Genomic DNA, 20,583 nt, shown 5'->3' with positions numbered 1-20,583 from the left:
TGATCTTACAGCTGCAGAGAAGAAAGCAGGAGAAAGGCATGAAACATCTAGTTTAAGGCCAGTGGCCACGAAACTCTGTTCAGTTATTCTGATGCTGCAGTGAACTGTGTTCACCTGTTATAAGAAATCACCTACAGAGTTAAAATTCAAACTTACACACACACACACACACACACACACGCACACACACACACACACCTGTGAAAGAGAATTCCTGGAAAGAAGCTATATCCACAGAGATCGACTGACTATGAGAACCATAGCTCTGTGGAGAAGTTGGAATGTTGCAGATCCAGAAGCTAATTAATTACCTTTCTTGGTTCTCGTCTTCCAGAATAGCCATCCCTTGCCCACCTCTGTGACAGAACATCTTGTGAATGACAGATAGAAACCTTTTAGAATCTATTAGCTTGGCAGACCTTTAGTTTTCACCAATCCAAACGTTAAGAATGTCATCAGATCGCATCCTGAGGCTATAGAAAAGCCTCTTCCATCTTGCAGGAACCACCTCTCTGATGGACCTACCATGAGTTTTAAACTTGCCTTGATTCATGACTTTCTTTTTTCTGTAAAACTATACAACTTCATGGAACTGCTTCCACGTTGGACCATGGAATTTGGAGTAACCTAAATATGTGTTCGCAGGTCATGGTCATCCAAATCTTTGGTTCCAGAATAAACCATCTCTTATTCCTTTTACGAGGATACCTGTAGTTTTTGCATCCACGTGCCTCACAACAGAAATCATAGCCTCCATCTAAACAACGTTCCTAACAATGCACGAGTCAACATCCATTTTTTGTTATTTCTGCTCTTCTTATAAATATTTTCCCTGGAGAGGAAGAGAAACAATTTGCTCCCAAATCAAGGAGGTTAAATAGTCTCATTAAGGCTGCTGTTCCTTGAAAGCCCTCCATGTTAAAAAAAAAAAAAAAAAAAAAAAAGACATAAGTAAAAACAGACCTTCAGAAAAAATAAACAAAGGACACAACAAACATCAAAATAACGGAGACTGAGATTCGTTACCAAGCAGCACTAGACTCTCTCAAGATATATTAGGTGTTGAATCTAACTTTGCTATTAACATTTATTCTCATGGGCGACAAGTATAAACATGAAGTTTACTAAAAACTCATTTTTTTTATGAAACAATAGTCTAATGCTTTCCTAAATAGAAGATCTGACCATAGACTAAATGTGTGTCCACAGACATATATGGATACACAGAGACACACATACACAGTAGAACATAACTCAGGAAGTTGGTCATCTGCCTCCTCTCCCCATCCAGGAAGAGCTGCTGCACACATGCTTGCCCTAAGACAGAGATGAAACATGACAGTCACAGCAATACAACATCCCCAGACTGCACAGAGGGCTTTCAAAGATAAAGTCAGGTGCTGGCATCAGCGATACATACTCTAAAATTAGAGTCACGTGGAGATTAGCACAGCTCTTTATTGAGGTCTTGTCTTTTACTGTCTTTTGTAATGCTAAGTGCAGGCCCCCAAGACCTGGATTCTGCATGTTGCCCTTGTGACTCAGCCCCCAAGTTAATTCTGGTTGGTGAATTGGACAGCCAATAGCTGGGCAGAATAGACGTAGGTGGGGTTTAGTTTTTGAGGGCTGGGGGGCGGGGGGGGGGGGTAGGAAGGAGGCCCACAAGAAGGAAGAAAGTGCAGGAGAGGAAGCCAGAGAATCGTCCATGGGTTAAGAGTCAAGAGACCCTGGCCCTGGGGGCTGCCCAACTGGAGCTAGGAGCAGTCCAGAAGAAACATAAGTAATAACTCAGGGTTATCAATAGGAAAAATAGATTCTAACAGAACAGAGGGTAGGTGGTTGCCCAGCTCTTGTGTTGATTAAGGCTTATGGTAAATATAAAGGCTGGGGGTGTTTTTTTTTATCTGGGAACTCAATAACCAAAAGCAGGGTAGAAGCCCCGATCTGGATTTAAATAATTTCTACCACAGTTCTTATACATAGTAATAAATAGAAAAAAGTCTTATCCATCCTTTTCTTCAGTCTTAAAGAAGCTGTTATAAACTGAGAATCCTCACTGAAAAACTAAAGAATATCAAACTCAGATGTTTCAGTCCCCCGGCTGTGCGTTGGAACAAAGGCACCCAGTGTAAATTTAGAACTGAGAATCTTGTGCTGGGGAACCCCATTTCTTATTCTTAGCACCTCAAGCAGAGTGACAGGCAGATAGGCATGACTGATGGGAAGAGGTAGGATGGGGAGAGACAGAAGGGTAGGTTGTCAAAGAGAGTGGGAGGGAGCAGAGAGGAAGGATGCTAGCTGTCAAGTCAGGAGGCCGCTTTAACCCCCTCGTGGGTGCTTCTAAGCCCACCTCAGGACCCGTGTGCTCTCACCAGCAGGAGATGGGTGAGATGTTGATTTTATTAAATGATGACATAAAACATCAATTTTAGGTTCATTTTTTTATGTGCATGAATATTTTTCCTCCCTGTACTTGTTTACCCTCTGTGAGCCTGGTGCCCATGGAAGTCAGAAGAGGGCATCAGATCTTTTGAAACTGGAGTCACAGATGGTTGTGAACTACAATGTGGGTGATGGGAACTGAACCTGGGTCCTCTGCAAGAGCCACAAGTGCTCTTAACCGCAGAGCCATCTCTCCAGCCCCTGACTTATTTATGAGAAGCTCTCAGAGGTTGTTTTGATTTGTTTTAAGTCTGTGTGGTAGAGTGCTTCTATGAACGTCTCACGATAGTGGTTGTGGTTCACAGCAGCAAATATATAAAAGAAGGTACCATTCTGTACTTGTGTTAAGGATAACATGGAGACTCATAACTATAAGAAGTTAAGGAGGCAAGAGGAAGGCTAAAAAGCAGGCTGAGACACAGTGCCAATGACAATTCAGCCACTAAGACCCTATGTCAGTGACCATGGTTGGCTTTGGCTCAGGCTTCCATGAGTGGCCACTCTGCTTGCTGTCTCTGAGGCTATGGTATAGCAGAGCACCATGGCAGTATGCATGTGATAGAGCACAGCTGCTCACCTCATGGTGACCAGGAAGCAGAAAGAGACAGGGGACTGTCCCCAGAGACCCGCATCACCACCATCTGTGGACCAGGCCTTCAACACATGAGCCTTTGGAAGTCATTTAAGATTCAGATTGTGGGCCAGCAAAATGGCTCAATAGGGAAAGGGGTTTGCAGCTCAGCCTGAAGAACCGAGTTTGATTCCCCAGGGACCCACATTGTTAAAGGAGAAAAAAAAAAAAGGCAACAGAGATCATCAGGGTCGTAACTCATTGTGTTGGCTTCAGGTTAGTGTATCACTTGACTTCCAATGGAAGATCATGCATAACATGTTCCATATCTGTAGAGGAGTCTCAGACTAGAAGAAAAAGGACATATTGGTATAAAGACCTTGAAGGATGCCTAGGAGTCTACCAAATAAATGAAGCAAAAGGGGAAGGAAGGACAATCTCGGCAGTGACAGGAAGATCAAAAGAACAGGGAAACATGAGTTGTTTGTCTAAGAAATGGCAAGAGTTCACTGTAGCTGAAGCCTAGGGTTCAAGCTGAATGAGTAACTAAGAGCAAAGACAGATGAGCATAAATGAGATGATGTAACTCATGTCGGTATCCATCCATCAGTTACACCAGATACACCAGACTGATGCAGGAGGCGGGCAACAGGGAGGATGGGCACAAATGAGGGGTCTGTGGGAAGTTACTTTCTGCTCTCTACGTGGCTCACATATCAGCCCTGACTATCATCCAGCCAAACACTTCAAATAGGCAGGGCCAGCTTAACTATGTAAAGAAATTGCTGGTGATCTTTCAAGAGAAAGGGTCCAAGGCAGAGAGAAGTGGGCACCAGCCAGTAAGAAGAGAATAATGGAAGGCAGATGAGGTCTGCAGGGATGAGGTAGGAAGGGTGTGGAGGAGATGCTGTGACAGCTGTCTCTGTGCACCCTGGGATGCTGGGAGGTGAGAGGGCCAGGCTCTGTCCTGGCTTCCAGTGTGAACTGTGTGTATGCAGTGGTGTGGGCAGACAAGAGAGACAAATGGAATAGAGACCATGGAAGTGGTTTCACCTGGAGTATTGTTTTACCTGCCAAATATACATGCATGCAGTGGCAGCTCACAGCATAGGTGCGGAGTGTGGAGAAGAGGTTAGGAGCGTCCCAGAGACTAACTGTTAGATATTATCAACCCCGCCTCCAGCATCCATGAGTGATAACATTTTGTGGGTTAGCCAGTGAACAGAACCATGTCTGTTTCCTGAGACGATTCTTGATGTGCCAGCAGAATTCCAGTACCTACTTAGCTTGCTAATGAAGAAAGGAAACAAACTTTCTGAAAATCTTTTTTTTTTAATTATTTTTTAAAAACTAAGTGTGATTTGTCTGTGTGTGTGCCTATGCAGCACAAGTATCTCTGATGCCTGAAGAGTTCAGAAAAGAGTGCAGATCCCCTGGAACTGGAGCCAGGGACGACTGTGAGCTGCCATGTGGGTGCTGAGATTCGAACCAGTGTTCTCTGACCGAACAGCCATGGGCCCTATAAGATTTTATACCAGGATTTTGTATGATATTGTAGATACCCTGGTTACTTAACAAATTATCCCTAAAGCACATGGTATTAGCAACCATGTATTGTGCTCATAGATTCGATGAATCAGGCATGTGGATAGCAAACGACCAGACACTGTGTCCCCTTTCTCCATACAAGCGTCTGGGGCTTGCTCAACTGAAGTTCATTCATCTATGTTCAGACAGTTAATGCTGGCAATGGACTATTAGTCCTCAGGTTTTGTCCATGTGGGACCTCCCTGCATAGGTGGACTACTTTAATACCTCCCAGCAGGACAGATGACTGTGTTCTTAGCATAGAGACTGACAGAAAAAAACAACACAGTCTTATTATCCAGCCCTGGAAATCGAGCAGTATCACCACTTCTCCAAGACCCCACTGGTCAGAGCAACCACCAGCCATCAGCAACATTCATGTTTGTGGTCGGGGTGAATGATGCAGACCCAACCATCTGTCTGCCTTCGAGGAACACTCTTCACGTTATAAGAGGTACACGTGGGATGGTACTTGATACCACTGCCTGTGGGAATTTAAATCCAACCTCTAAAAACTACAAGACTGTTTCAGTTTGTACATCTGTCAGGGTGGGGGGCGGGGTAAAGATATTCAGGAAAGCAGACAGGAGAGGACAACAACTCAAGCCAGCAAGATTCATCCAGGCAGTCTGCCCTGTTCCTGGGAAAGAAGAACACTCCCATCCAAATGGCACTGGCATTCACTCACTGAGGAATAGAGGGTAGAATCTGACAGGCTCACTAGAGAAACTCATTTCCCTTCGCTTGCAGGAGAATCCCACTGAAGACATGGGCTAGTTAGTGGCTCAACTCAAGCAGCAAGCGGTCCTGCTGAAAGCCCTGTGGGACACAGTCTCTCGCCGTCCTGTACACGAATGACTACATCAAGTCACACCCAACTTTGCCTTCCTCAAATCAGGTAGCTTCTCCTTGGGGGTCTGTTACCTTTTGGTGCTAAGGTGTACTTAAAAGATTGATGCAGAAACAGTTGTTCAGAAAACACTAGACATGTTGGTAACTGCACCTTTAAAACCAAGCAGGATGTTAGGAAAATCTTTTAGTTTATAGAATACTAAGGGGTATAGATGTAGAAAGAGCTTATTCACTTACTAGCCCAGTTTTGCTTTACAAACTCTTAATCATTTAACAACTGCCATTTAAACACACAAATAAGTATACCATAACTAAGAAGCGCATAACCTGTGGCTCCATGTGCCGAAGAAATGGAAAGGAAGGAATTAGGCAAACCCCCCCGTAACTGGTTAAAAAAAAAAAAGTTCAACAGAATTTAGCACATACCTCTGACCTATTTTTAAGACATTTAAATAGGAATGCATGTAGAGACTTTGATATACTAAAGCTATACAAATCTTGGTTCCCGCCCCCACCACCACCCCTAGTATCCTGATGGGGATGTCTATGGGCATCCCCACCCAACCAGGCCCAGTTGCAAAGACACCACTATCTTACTGCATTCAAGATAGAAGCCAACACAATCAGACAAGGAATGAATCAGAGGTACAGGAATCAAAGCACCCCTCCTTGGAGACCGTAACAGGACACCTGGAAACAGTCTAGCGCAAGAGCTGAGACAGCTGAAAAAGGATTTGGTAAAATAGCTGGATTTAAAAATAATATAAGATGACCATCATGAAAGTCCAATAACACTCTCAAGAAATACAGAGACACACACTGTCATGTGTTTCTGGTGGACATGCAAAACAGTAAACCACCTATGGGAAGCAGTATGACCACATATTTATTTAGCATGTGGCCTGGAACCTCATCCCTAGTCATGCACCCCAAATAAGTACTAATAACAATGACATTTTAAAGCATTCAAAATAGAAATTGATGGACAATCTTTAACATGATAGAAATACAAAAACCAAAACCAAAAACAAACAAACAAAAAAAAAAACCCCAACATTCTGTGATAGATTTTTGAAGGAGGAAGAGGAGGAGTAGGCTACTATTCATCCAGCACTGCTGGTAGCAGCAAAAAACTAGAAAACCCCCAGTGTCCAACACCAATGTGGGGCCACTAGCACAGCTGTTGAATGCAAAGCTACACAATGAGGACGCCTATGCAGTGTATACTGAATCTTCCGACCTCTAAGTGTGTTAGTTTCAATGTGAATGTCCCCATAGGCTCAGATGTTTGAATACTAGGTCCCTAGTGTGTTGTGTGGCACTGTTTGGATAGGTTTAGAGCATAAGCTCATTAGTAAGACCTTACTAGAGGAAGTATATCACTGAGGGGTGGACTTTGGGGTTTTAAAAGCCATGCGCAATTCCCAGAGTGCTCTCTGCTTCCTGCTTTCAGCTCGAGATGTGAGCGCTCAGAGTACTCTGCTTTCAAGGTTTTGTTTTGTTTGGTTGTTTGTTTGTTTGTTTGGTTTTGGTTTTTCGAGACAGGGTTTCTCTGTGTTGCCCTGGCTGTCCTGGAACTCACTTTGTAGACCAGGCTGGCCTCGAACTCAGAAATCTGCCTGCCTCTGCCTCCCAAGTGCTGGGATTAAAGGCATGCGCCGCCACCGCCCAGCTGCATCCAAGGTTTCTTATGGAGAGAAAAGAAACGGAGTAAAGAGGCAAGATCGATTTCAGCGAATCTATCGTATTTTCCAGATCTGTCTTCAGAATTACGTTAAGTATTTTCCTTTACCATAAGACAATTGTGAACACAGAATTCTCCAGGTGCCCTTGTTGTTAAGGCTCTGGGCATCTGCATGAAAAACGGAAGTAGTGGAAATGACAGGACCGTCTGAAAGGTGAGCAGGCTTCCGGGGAAGAAGTCGGTGGTTAGAGGCAAAGCCAGAAGAGGACTTTTGAAGGAGCAGAGGGACCACATCTTATCACTTACCTCAACTTTGCTCTCAGCGTCATGGTCAACAGCTGGGAAATACACAACCTCCTGGACTTCATCTCTGGGCCGAGCTGAATTTTTCCCAAATACCACCAGACCATCCTTAGCTCGAGGTGGCAGAGCCACAAAAGAGTAACTTGGAGGCGCGCCAGACATCCTGCAATGAGAACGGCAGCAAGGGATAGGGCAGCAGGTTAGACAGGGAGCACTTCAGCTACTGATGCTTAACCCACACACCAGCCGCGGATGCAGGCTAACTGTTGAACTGCTTGTGGTTAACTCCAAACAGAATCCCGCCAACATCAATCCGGGGAGTGTGATGCAGAACTGCAAAGTTGCAGGGACCACACATGCTCAGTCCTTCCTGGGTTAAATAAACTCAAATTGGCAGCAGGCCATAATGGTGGCCAAAGAGGGCAGTGACATAGGAGAAAGGAAAAGAGGTTATTGTTCCTGGTATCACACACACACACACACACACACCCCACAATCACATGAATAAATGATATACAGTTATCCCTTGGTATTCACAGGAGAGTGGTGCCAGGACCCTGCAGGCACATCCAGGCCCTTCTATAAAAGTAACTGTTTATAACCTATACACATTTCCGGTAGACATTAAATCATCTCTAGATTGATTAGAATATCTAACACAGTGTAAATGCTACATAAATAATTCATATACTATATTGCTTGGGGACTAACAAGATGAAATAGCCTGTGTGTGTTTAGTCCGGATGCAATTCCCCTTTGCAATTTCTGACCCTCAGTTGTCTGAAACCATACAAACTGACCCAGCTCAGTTCTCAACTTGAGTCTCCAAGCCCTCTACCCTGCTACCTCTCTGATGTCCGAGGCTGATCTTTCTCAAGTTCTAGACTTCGGGGCCAGCTCCAGCATCCATCTCATTAAAGCACCAGCACTCAGAAGCCATCCTTACTGGCTGCTTTACCATCTCCTACATCCCTCTGGGAATTAGCCATTCCCTTTCATCCCAACTGCCTGCCACTATGCACCACCTTCTCTAGCCAGGGTCACATGGGAACCCCTCATGAAAACGCATTTCCTGCTTCAAAAAATTCTCCACCCTGCTGCCAAAGCAACGTTTTTTTAAAGAATGCATTCAGTAATGTGATCTCTGCTTTACATACTTTGAAAGCTGATGACAGCTCTTAAAACAAAGACCTGGTAAATGATGCCTAATCAGCCTGTGTCTTCCTACCTCAGCCTCACCCCACCCTCCTCACCCCTCCACTGTCAGCAGCACACAGGCCTCTTCCAATTCTCCAACACCCTAGGCCTTCGCTCTGCTCCCACCTCCACCCTAACTCCCTCCCTGCTCTCTGTGTAGCAACTCTAACAGCATCTGCTCAAGTTCAAACACAGTTCTAGCTAGTGTGACCATGCAAACCCAGATCCACTATATATATTATGCAGAGTGTATTTTCAATAAACAAGCACCCTCTTGTTTTCTAACATTCTACAAACTGAAGTTTCTGTCTACAAGTGTCTCCTTTGCCGTGACCTCTGCACCTGGCCCAAGAGCCTTTTTCCTTAGCCTTTTTGCGTGTCGTGATCTGATTCAAAGCTGCTGGCAATGAGGTGATAGTAGAGGTGTTTCCGACTGCTTGTCACTTCAAAAGCAGAAGACAGGCTTTTACGAGAGGTGTAACATGGTCACTTAAGTTAGAACGCTGTTTGAACTTGAGCAAAAGCTATTACAGTTACAGCTATACAGCAGAGACTGGGGGGTGGAGGAAGGAGCAGAGCAAAGGCCCAGGATTTTGGAGAACTGGAAAGAGGCCTGCTCTAGAAAGAACCCGGCCAGTTATTCAGCATCTATGAGCACTAACACTTCTAGCTTGGTCTAGAATAACATACATTGGTTGCTTGGAAATAAAGGTCCACTTTCTACAGCAGTGGTTCTGAACCTGTGGGTCACCACCCCTTTGGGCATCAAATGATCCTTTTCACAGGAGTCACCTAAGACTATGAAAACACAAATATTTATATTATGATTCATAAAATAGCAAAATTACAGATATGAAATAGTAATGAAAATTATTTTACAGTTGAGGGTCACCACAACATAAGGAACTGTATTAAACAGGTCGCAGCATTAAGAAGGTACAGAGCCCAAGGGAGCTAAAACCATCCAGTGGAAGAAAGACAGCATTTTCAACAAATGGTGCTGGCACAACTGGTTGTTATCATGTAGAAGAATGCAAATTGATCCATTCCTATCTCCTTGTACTAAGGTCAAATCTAAGTGGATCAAGGAACTTCACATAAAACCAGAGACACTGAAACTTATAGAGGATAAAATGGGGAAAAGCCTTGAAGATATGGGCACAGGGGAAAAATTCTTGAATAGAACAGCAATGGCTTGTGCTGTAAGATTGAGAATTGACAAGTGGGACCTCATGAAACTGCAAAGCTTCTGCAAGGCAAAATACACCATCAATAAGACAAAAAGACCACCAACAGATTGGGAAAGGATCTTTACCTATCCTAAATCAGATAAGGGACTAATATCCAATATATATAAAGAACTCAAGAAGGTGGACTCCAGAAAATCAAATAACCCCATTAAAAAATGGGGCTCAGAACTGAACAAAGAATTCTCACCTGAGGAATACCGAATGTCAGAGAAGCACCTGAAAAAATGTTCAACATCCTTAATCATCAGGGAAATGCAAATCAAAACAACCCTGAAATTCCACCTCACACCAGTCAGAATGGCTAAGATCAAAAATTCAGGTGACAGCAGATGCTGGCGAGGATGTGGAGAAAGAGGAACACTCCTCCATTGTTGGTGGGATTGCAAGCTTGTACAACCACTCTGGAAATCAGTCTGGCGGTTCCTCAGAAAATTGGACATAGTACTACCGGAGGATCTAGCAATACCTCTCCTGGGCATATATCCAGAAGATGTCCCAACCGGTAAGAAGGACACATGCTCCACTATGTTCATAGCAGCCTTATTTATAATAGCCAGAAGCTGGAAAGAACCCAGATGCCCCTCAACAGAGGAATGGATACAGAAAATGTGGTACATTTACACAATGGAGTACTACTCAGCTATTAAAAAGAATGAATTTATGAAATTCCTAGCCAAATGGATGGACCTGGAGGGCATCATCTTGAGTGAGGTAACACAATCACAAAGGAACTCACACAATATGTATTCACTGATAAGTGGATATTAGCCCAAAACTTAGGATACCCAAGATATAAGATACAATTTGCTAAACGCATGAAACTCAAGAAGAATGAAGACCAAAGTGTGGACACTGTGCCCCTTCTTAGAAGTGGGAACAAAACACCCAGGGAAGGAGTTACAGAGACAAAGTTTGGAGCTGTGATGAAAGGATGGACCATCTAGAGACTGCCATATCCAGGGATCCATCCCATAATCAGCTTCCAAACGCTGACACCACTGCATATACTAGCAAGATTTTGCTGAAAGGACCCAGATATAGCTCTCTCTTGTGAAACTATGCTGGGGCCAAACAAACACAGAAGTGGATGCTCACTGTCAGCTATTGGATGGATCACAGGGCTCCCAATGGAGAAGCTAGAGAAAGTACCCAAGGAGCTAAAGGGATCTGCAACCCTATAGTTGGAACAACATGATGAACTAACCAGTACCCCGGAGCTCTTGTCTCTAGCTGCATATGTATCGAAAGATGGCCTAGTCGGCCATCACTGGAAAGAGGCCCATTGGACTTGCAAACTTTATATGCCCCAATACAGGGGAATGCCAGGGCCAAAAGAATGGGAATGGGTGGGTAGGGAAGTGGGGGGGGATATGGGGGACTTTTGGGATAGCATTGGAAGTGTAATTGAGGAAAATACGTAATAATAAATAAATAAATAAATAAATAAATAAATAAAAAAGAAGGTACAGAGCCACTGCACTAGGCTGACCCAAAACTCAACTCTGCCAGCTACCAGCTGTGTGATCACAGGCAAGTCCCTCTACCTCCCTGAGCCTCTTTGGCAAATATTTTGTCTCGGCCCTCACACTTCTCCTTCTGAGTGTCAAGTTAAAAGGCCCAAAAGACATATTTTATAAATGTTGGAGACTGTGTAAGTAGAAGATAACATGGGGTTGACTTTTCAAATAGGGCAAACTTCCTGAGAGCAAGCCGGTCAAAATCGGCTAGCATCATTCACACCTACAGCAGTCCTCAAGTCTCAGGGTCAGCCATGTTTAGAAACTACCTTATCAGTTCTATGCACAGGCTATGCCAAGCACAGGTCTTTCATTTGTAAGAGGTGCTTGAAGGATCCACAAACTCCAAGGGGTTTTTAGGAAGCACCCAGGTTTTTGTCTTCTGCTTGCTCAGCAAGGCAGCTGGGTGGGCGGGTCAAGTAACTGTGGAGAGGACACAGCCAAGAGAAGCCCAGGGAGGTAGGGATCAGTGACTCTGGCTTTCTCATTGGGTTTTGTGGACAAGCAGGAATGATAGACGTTGGTGGAATTAATCAACCAATATTTCTCTTTCTCCCTCCCCACCCCTGCCGTGTGTGTGTGTGTGTGTGTGTGTGTGTGTGTGTGTGTGTGTGTGTGTGTAGAAGAACTAGTAAACTACCTCACCACTGTCAGCTCAGGTATGCCTGAGTCTCATCAGGTAGCAGATGAGACTCAGCTGAATTTGCCTGAGTCTCATCTGCTAGCCTCAGAGATGACTGAGCAAGGCTCCTGGACCAGCTGATGATGGAAATGTCATGGCTCCTCACTCTAGTGTGACGGCCATTAGCCTTATGCAGCCACTTGGAGTACATTCAGTTTGGCCACAGAACTGAACTGTCAGCTTTATTAACAAAAGAAAAAGAAAAAAAAAAAAAGCTTAACAATTTACATTTCAGCTGCCATATGGACCGTCTAAGAACTCCACTGGGTGGAGTGGCTGTACCATTTCCCAAATAAACCCTGGAAATGAAGATTTCTGCATCAAGGTTTCTGCTAATTCCAAAGTACTTCGGAAACACGCCCATCCAGCCCAGTGACTAAATACTTGATCAGCCACCAAAAACTGAATTAGTTACCCATTGTAGGGTACCTAACAGTCAGCCCCTTTAGTCCTGGCACACTGGAGGAAAGAGGAGCTCTGTGAGGTGAAGGCCAGTCAGTGTAGCCTACATAACAAATTCCAAGTCAGCCAGGACCAGAGAGTCAAGCCCTGTCTCTAAACAAAACAAACAAGCAAATAAACAAGCAAATAGACAACAACAACAACACAACCCCTAAAAGGCGAGCAGGATGGTTGTAGAACCCAGCTTGGTTATAGAAGCTCTGGAGAGGGCGCTAAAGCTGACATTCAAAATGGATAGTCTTTTTATTCCGATGTGAATATCATGGCGGTGAGGCAGAACCCACCAGGAAGACAGTAGCATCTCACCCTGGAACATCTCTTTTACTTCCTCTCTTTGGAGATCTTTGATGCCTTCATTCTTTTTTCCTTCCGACTCCCACCCATCTCCCCTGATCAGGCATGGCTTCCCAGCCCAGTGTGCAGGCAAAAGCCCATGAAGTTTGCAAAACACATGAATCTCAAGAAGAACGAAGACCAAAGTGTGGATACTTTGCCCCTTCTTAGAATTGGGAACAAAACACCCATGGAAGGAGTTACAGAGACAAAGTTTGGAGCTGAGACAAAAGGATGGATCATCTAGAGACTGTCATATCCAGAGATCCATCCCATAATCAGCCTCAAAACGCTGATACCATTGCATACACTAGCAAGATTGTGATGATAGGACCCTGATATAGCAGTCTCTAGTGAGACTATGCCGGGGCCTAGCAATCACATAAGTGGATGCTCACAGTCAGCTATTGGTTGGATCACAGGGCCCCCAATGGAGGAGCTAGAGAAAATACCCAAGGAGCTAAAGGGATCTGCAACCCTATAGGTGGAACAACATTATGAACTAACCAGTACCCCGGAGCTCTTGACTCTAGCTGCATATGTATCAAAAGATGGCCTAGTCAGCCATCACTGGAAAGAGAGGCCCATTGGACTTGCAAACTTTATATGCCCCGATACAGGGGAACACCAGGGCCAAAATGTGGGAGTGGGTGGGTAGGGGAGTGGGGGGTGGGTATGGGGGACTTTTGGGATAGCATTGGAAATGTAAATGAGGAAAATACCTAATTAAAAAAATAAACTAATACTTTAAAAAAAAAAAAGCCCATGAAGTCTCAGTTCTATAGCAACTGAGTGAAGCTGGGAGCAGAAGAGGTGGTCCTCCAGGGAAGAGTGCACCAACCGGCTGCCCAGTGCCAAATGGTCAGCCCTGAAAACAGACATACAAGGAACACCACAGGGACTCAGCAGGTTCTATTTAAGAATATATCTGTACCTAAAGGTCCATTTATACATGCAGTAACAATTTGTGAAAACAGAGGCCATGACTTTGAAGAGGAGCAGGGAGAGCTACATGGGAAGGATCAGAGGGAAGAAAGGGAAGGGAGATATGTTGTACTTATAATTCTAAAAGAAAGAAAAGTTGCATGTGTCGGGGTGGGGGTGGGGGTGGGGGTTAGGGGATACTCACTGGTGGTAGAGGCAGTGCCACCAAGACAGCACTTCCCAAACCCAAGGCTCCAATCCTCTTGTGGGTGACAGAGTGGAATCCGTGCATCTCACAGAGTAAGGGTCACTCCCAACACAGGCTTAGTTGAGCTGTACATCTCAGCATAGACACATTTGGGTGGATCCCGGATTGACATCACATTCCACATTCACTGTGGGTCTCAAGGAAAAAAACCTTAAAAGCAGCGGGCCAAGGGGTAGGCCTGCTGAATATGGCTGCTTTGTGGCACAAGCTAATTAGGATTCTTGCCAGGTTAGCAATTCAGTTCTAATTAATGAAACACTCTAATTTAGCTCCCATCAATGGTGATGCTAAACAGGCATCTCCCAAGTCTACGCTGGGGACATTTTAAAGCACATTTGTGCTCTCTAGGTTCCCGAAGAAAAATTCTTTAATTATTTAATGGCTGGCCGTGCACTGGAGGAGAGGGGCCATTCAAAGATAGGAAGCTGGGATAAGTATCTCGTTCAGAAATATGCAAATGCCTTGTGACAGGTAGAGAAAGGAAGTCTGATTATTTCTTAGCTGGCACAGCATGAAAAAATATCCGGTACGTCTTCTCCCACTTGCACCCCCTGTCAGTTGTCAGTATAAGCCAGCGGCTTTCTGTCCACTTAGTGCTTTCTGAGCAGTTGGAAGTCTCTGTCTGGGCCATGAGTGGTGGCTAGCCAAGTGTGGCTAATGAGTGCTTGAAATGTGGCTAGTGAAACCAAGGAACTATATTTTAAAATTAATTTAAGATTCAGCAGCCAACAGTATGGTAATGGATAAACTAATTAGAAAAACATAAATACATATATCCCTTTGCCCAGTGTTTCAGACTTCAGATTATTTTCGTATTTCTGGTCATCACACATGACAAAATACTTTGGGGAAGGACCCAAACTTAAGACACAAAATATGTGATGTTTCCTATATACCTTATACACATAACCTGACTGTAATTTTATACATGTTTAATGTGTTGTATTGATTGACCCCATCATGTGAAAACTTCTATTCTTGGAGTAATGTCAGACATGAATAGTTGCATTCTTAAATATACTAGCTGCTCTTCTCATTGTGTGACTTACACCTGACAAGAGGCAACTTAAGGGGGAAAGGATTTATGTTGGCTCATAGGTCACCATGTTGGGAAAGACATGCTGACTGGAACGTGAGACAGCTGGTCACACTGGGTTCTCAGTCGGGAAACAGAAGAGACAGTAAATACAGTCTGTTTCCAGAGACACACTTCCTTTAGCTATGCCCCACCTTTGGGCCTGCCTTCTAGTTGGGGACCAAACATTCAAATACATGGCTGTCTGTGAGATAGCTCACATTCAAACCACAGCAGCAGATGTGGTGGGTCCCATCTATACTGTACGATTTCAGTTCCACCCAGGATCTAGAACTACCAGATACCTAGAAACAGAAAGTAGAACAGGGATTGCAGGGTTGGAGCAAGGGAGGGAACAAGAGAGTTTCCCTTGACAAGACAGAAGAAGTCCTGGGTCTTGGTCATCCAACACAGTGGATGTCCTCAACACTACTGATCTATACAATTAGAAATGACCACAATGGTCGTTGTATGTACATTTTACCACAGCGAACAAATTTCAAGCTAAATATCTGCATCTGGAGCTCTTCCATCCCCAGGACAGCTTCAGATCTGCTGCCATTGCAAAGCAAAGAATCCCTAGGCCTAGCCCCTAACCCCCATGGGACCTCCTCAGGATTCATGACTTCCTCTTGGGGATAAGGTCTCCTGGTGCTCATTCAGTACCGCTGCCTCCATCAGCACTCACCCTGGCCTGGTGGCAAGAGGCTGGTCTGCAGGCCTGAGGGGCTGGAGTTTGTGCTCCTGTAACTAGGAAACCGTTGCAGAATGTCTAGACAAGGAGGGAGGAAGCTGTGTGGGAGAAAAGGGCTTTGTTCTCAAGCTCAGGCAGGAGGTATTGAAAACATGAATGCCCTGAGCCTGGGCAGGAGGTTCTTTGTGTGGCGGCCAAACTGCCCTAGCCCTTTATCTCCACCAAGCTAGAGTGACCCTCATCAGTCACCTCAGCCAATAGTAAGAAAGCCTTGACTTACTGGAGAGGAAGAAAATGACTGTCTGTATGAACTATAGCTTGTTAGCTGTTGTGCATGTAATTGTGCAAACTGCCTTTCCTTACACAAGGAACGAGAGCCAGTGGCCAGCAGGTCTTCCCTACTCCCTACTCTCGGGGAAACTTGGAATTCAAAGCTTGTGAGACAGTGCTTTCTAGGGAAGCAGAGGGGTGATTTTATGGATTGACAAATTCATCTTTTAAATTATTGGCATTCCTGCTGAATTGGATATTGGACAAATGATACTCAATTGTCTTCTTTTGTAGCTTTGCTATTGAAATAAGGAGGAGTGATGAAGTGCCTGGGAAAAGATGTACCTAAAACCTGGGGTGTGAGCTATCTCAGACTCAGCAAGCTCTGCCTGAGAGAAGACAGATTTGACATGTTCCTTTGGAGTTTGGAAGACTGGAGCATAAAACTTCATGGTCAGGGGGTAGCTAGCTGATCCTAGTAGCCACGACTTTGATTGAGGGACTACCAGGCATGAACTACAGTGTAACAGTAGCAGGCTATGAGCCTAACTCCCCTCAAATCTCTGCCTGGCCCTCTCTAGGAGATAATTAGGGGTCAAGAACTCTTCCCAACTTGTGGTAAGAGCTAGAGGAGACTTGACAGAGCTTCAGCAGTGCCCCTGGGAACATTTGCCCCCAACAGTTCATTGCTGGGCCTTTCCAGCCAGTCTTAAGCTAGCATGCTTCCAAGAAGGGTAATATAGGCCTGTGGACTTGTTGGTTTGGGCTGAATATTGCCCTTCAGAACCCTGAATTTACAGCTAACATTTGAAGACAGACATTCAGATGTTTGGCTTCTTCTGACAACTCAAAGGTCTGGCAAGATCTATTCACTTCCTGCATGGCTCTAAGACTGGAACTGGGTGGGAGTGGCAGGCTCCAAGCTCCTCCTACATCCCTTCATTCCCACTCTGGGGCCTGTCAAAAGCTCAGCAAGATGAGATTTGTGCAACTGTATTGTTTTCCCAAGGTCTGCCTAGCCCTGAAGGCCAATGTGCACTAGGGCATGAGACAGACATGCTGTAGAGACACGCAGACCCTGTTTTCTATCCTGACCTCACTGACTAATTCTAAACAGTGGCATCTGGAAATGGAAACAATCTCTAGACATTGCATAGCACACAGGTTTGTGAGAGATGTCATAGAAAATTGCTAGCACTGTGGCTGCATACAGTGGGCGCTCAATAGATGTTTACTTCCTGTCTCCTACTCTTTACTGCTAATGCACTAGTCCTACCCATGGATAGTACCTTGATCATCAGATAGACTCCTATTCCAAATAAGCACACTAACTATTTACTAACAAGAAATAAAAACACATTATGGAATGCAATCCTTAAGATACATACCCAGCAATTACAATGAGCCACTTACCTGAATCCTAATTTAATTAAATCATATAAAAGTCTTCTAAGGCAATTGGGCTAATATGGACAATGAGTAGATATTTGATATATCAAAGAATGGTTGTTAATGTCCTATATAGAATCATGATGCTGTGATAGCTTTCATTTAAAAACAAATGGTTTTTAGAAGCCCATGTCTCATATAGGAGTAATAGCCAACAGCAGTAGCCCCAGTTATTAGAAAGGTTGAGCTGAGCAGATCATTTAAAAGTTTGAGATCATGCTGGGCAATATGGCAAACAAGACTCTGAGAAAGAAGAGATAAAGAAAATCCTCATCTAAAAAGCATGTGTCTTATAAAAACACATACTATGTAAAATGCTATAAAGGAAATAATTCAGGATGAAGGGGAAGGGCTCAGAGGAAACAAGACCATGTGCGATAATAGCCGAGCTAGGTGATGGGCAGGAACGTGAGGTCTGTTCTACTGCACCCTTTCCTCTGGCAGATGCTTGAATTTTCCTGTAATCAGCAACCTTTCAAAAGTAAGGCTGGCTCGAGGTGCACGCCTGCAACCCCAGCATTGGGAGGCTGAGATGGGAAGGTCACAGGTTAGAGGTGACATGATGAGACCCTGTCTCAAAGGTCCAAAACACAAAAATATAAAAGCAAAGCACAATCTTAGAATTCTTAAAAGATTAGAGGTTACACTGGGCTGATCTACCAGAAGGAGCAGTTTCCTGGAGTGTCTTCTCACAATGCCATGGTGTCTCAGAAAGGAATGTTGGGACAGGAAAGACTTTAGTTTGGCTTGGAATGTTCATATACTATAGGAAGATATGATACACACATGTAATTCATACACACACACACACATACACACACACACACAACGATGCAAAAAGCATACATTATTCAGGGCCTCAGAAAATCTGAAACAACTTGACCTAGCTGTAACTTCTATTCTTCCTCAAATACAGCTTCTTGCATAAGAATCAAGTAACACTTTTACCGTATGAAATTGGCTAGTGTCTTAGTCAGGGTTTCTATTCCTGCACAAACATCATGACCAAGAAGCAAGTTGGGGAAGAAAGGGTTTATTCGGCTTATACTTCCATGCTGCTGTTCATCACCAAAGGAAGTCAGGACTGGAATTCAGACAGGTCAGGGAGCAGGAGCTGATACAGAGGCCATGGAGGGATGTTCTTTACTGGCTTGCCTCCCCTGGCTTACTCAGCCTACTCTCTTATAGAACTCAAGACTACCAGCCCAGGGATGGTCCCACCCACAAGGGGCCTTTCCCCCTTGATCACTAATTGAGAAAATGCCTTACAGTTGGATCTCATGGAGGCATTTCCTCAACTGAAGCTCCTTTCTCTGTGATAACTCCAGCTGTGTCAAGTTGACACAAAAATAGCCAGTACAGCTAGTTATGTGTCAGCAAAGGTTAGAAAATATACATGGGGAAAAGCTACTAAAATGAATAGAGCTCATACAACTGTGAATATGACATCATTTAAATCCTTGTTATCTAAGAAGATGCTGAAATGTAAAGGGAGTGGGCAGGGTGGCGTGAGGTGGTTCACAGCCCACGGGGCTGTACACAACACTCTGAATATTTTCCCCACGCATTTTCAATTTCCCCACATGACTACAAAAAGTGTGCAACAGTAAAAGTTTTAAATGAAACAGTTGCAACCAAAATAATTTGTCATTCAAGTCACTGTGGCTAATAACTGTGGCCCTGTGATGGGGCAGAGACTCTGATGGCAACTGGTGAGCTACAAAGAACACGGCCACTCTCTCAGAGGACCCAGGTTCAGTTTCCAGCGCCCACACAGAGGCTCGAGAATGTCTGTAACTCCAGCTCCATGGAATCCAGTGCCCTTCTCTGGTTTCTGATGGCACTGCATGTAGTTGGTGCACAGACATACACACAGACAAAACATACAAAAAACAAATACACATAACAAGATAAACACACATACACAAAATGAAAATGAATAATGGCTTTTTAAAAGGCTTCAAAGGTGAAGGGGGAAGAGAGATAAACTCAATACAACCTATTATTATTATTATTATTTATTATTATTTAATCCAGGAAGGAGTGGACAATTTAAGTAGGACTCAGGCCAGAGAGGTAAGATGAATGTTGTCAAATGGAGTTCATTGTAAGGAAGATGTTCCTATACGTGGTAGGTTGGAAAGCAATTTGCCATCTTTCAAAATGTATGGGGGAGGGAGAGAAGGAGAGAGGGAAAGAATGCAAGATGCCAAAGACACTGGTGAGGAATACACTGTCTGGGTGATTACTTTTATAGCTACCTGAAGACTTTCAGAAAGCCAGACAGACCCACATTCTGGAGTCTGTGCTTGCATATATTAAGTTCTTCACATGTAACATGGGGTACGATGTCCACCTGGTACTGTTAGATGCAGAACATTTGGAATAAAAATCCATTAAGGAAAGGGACTGCCCTGAGAACAGAGTCCTGGTGCTGTAGGAGGAAATGAGTGTTTGAGAGAGCCTGTGGTCACTACCAAGAGCATGCTCCAGAGGACACACTGCGAGCTGCCACAAAAGCCACCTCCAGGGCCCTTTCATCCCCTTCTGGTCTCCTTTCCAACAGTGCTGTCACTGTGTGCACTCGTTTGGCAGGCTTGGAATCATGACCTTCCTATCCCACCATCTGTCTTCCTCTCCATCTAAACAACGCGCTGTCTATTCTAATCTTTGCCATTAACGTGATTTGAAACGTACCTGAAACTCTGGAAACTGGGGCTTTAAAAGAATCCTCCCTGCCGCTATCAAAATGGACGCCTATGACTTACCTCTCACTGTAAAGCAAATGGCCTAAATGTCCACTTTCGACAGGAGAAATAAAATTATAATTATTGTATAAATAAACACAAATCTTGCTGGTGTGAAATGAGATTATTTCACTACCAGCATAACGAAATTTAAAACTTCTTGTGATCATCCACTAGTGCTGGAGCTATGTATTGGGTTTTATCATTAGCAAGTTTTTCCAATTTTATTATCAAAAAGTAACCTACATGCTCCATGTGTATGTATTAGTATTATGT

At 44.1% G+C, this 20,583-nt stretch overlaps 1 protein-coding gene across 4 annotated transcripts in view; it reads right to left on the bottom strand.

Annotated features, from left to right (window-relative positions):
- Positions 1–20,583, bottom strand: part of Scrn1 (secernin 1) — a 72,571-nt gene that overhangs the window by 44,327 nt on the left and 7,661 nt on the right. For 2 of the 4 annotated variants that reach the window (XM_085840606.1, XM_021165639.3), the window contains exon 2: positions 7,443–7,602. In XM_085840606.1, the coding sequence (XP_085696732.1) occupies positions 7,443–7,601 (159 nt within the window). In that variant the 5' untranslated portion in view covers position 7,602. Of the gene's footprint in view, positions 1–543; positions 833–7,442; positions 7,603–14,009; positions 14,200–20,583 lie in introns of those variants that run through there. The other 2 variants (XM_029478819.2, XM_085840607.1) reach the window with 2 other exon arrangements.

Source organism: Mus caroli, unplaced genomic scaffold (assembly GCF_978045245.1).
Source record: "Mus caroli unplaced genomic scaffold, Mus_caroli_1 scaffold_7, whole genome shotgun sequence".
NCBI classification, from domain to species: Eukaryota; Metazoa; Chordata; class Mammalia; order Rodentia; family Muridae; genus Mus; species Mus caroli.
The sequence above is the reverse complement of the archived record's forward strand: the minus strand, read 5'-3'. Positions and strand labels throughout refer to the sequence as shown.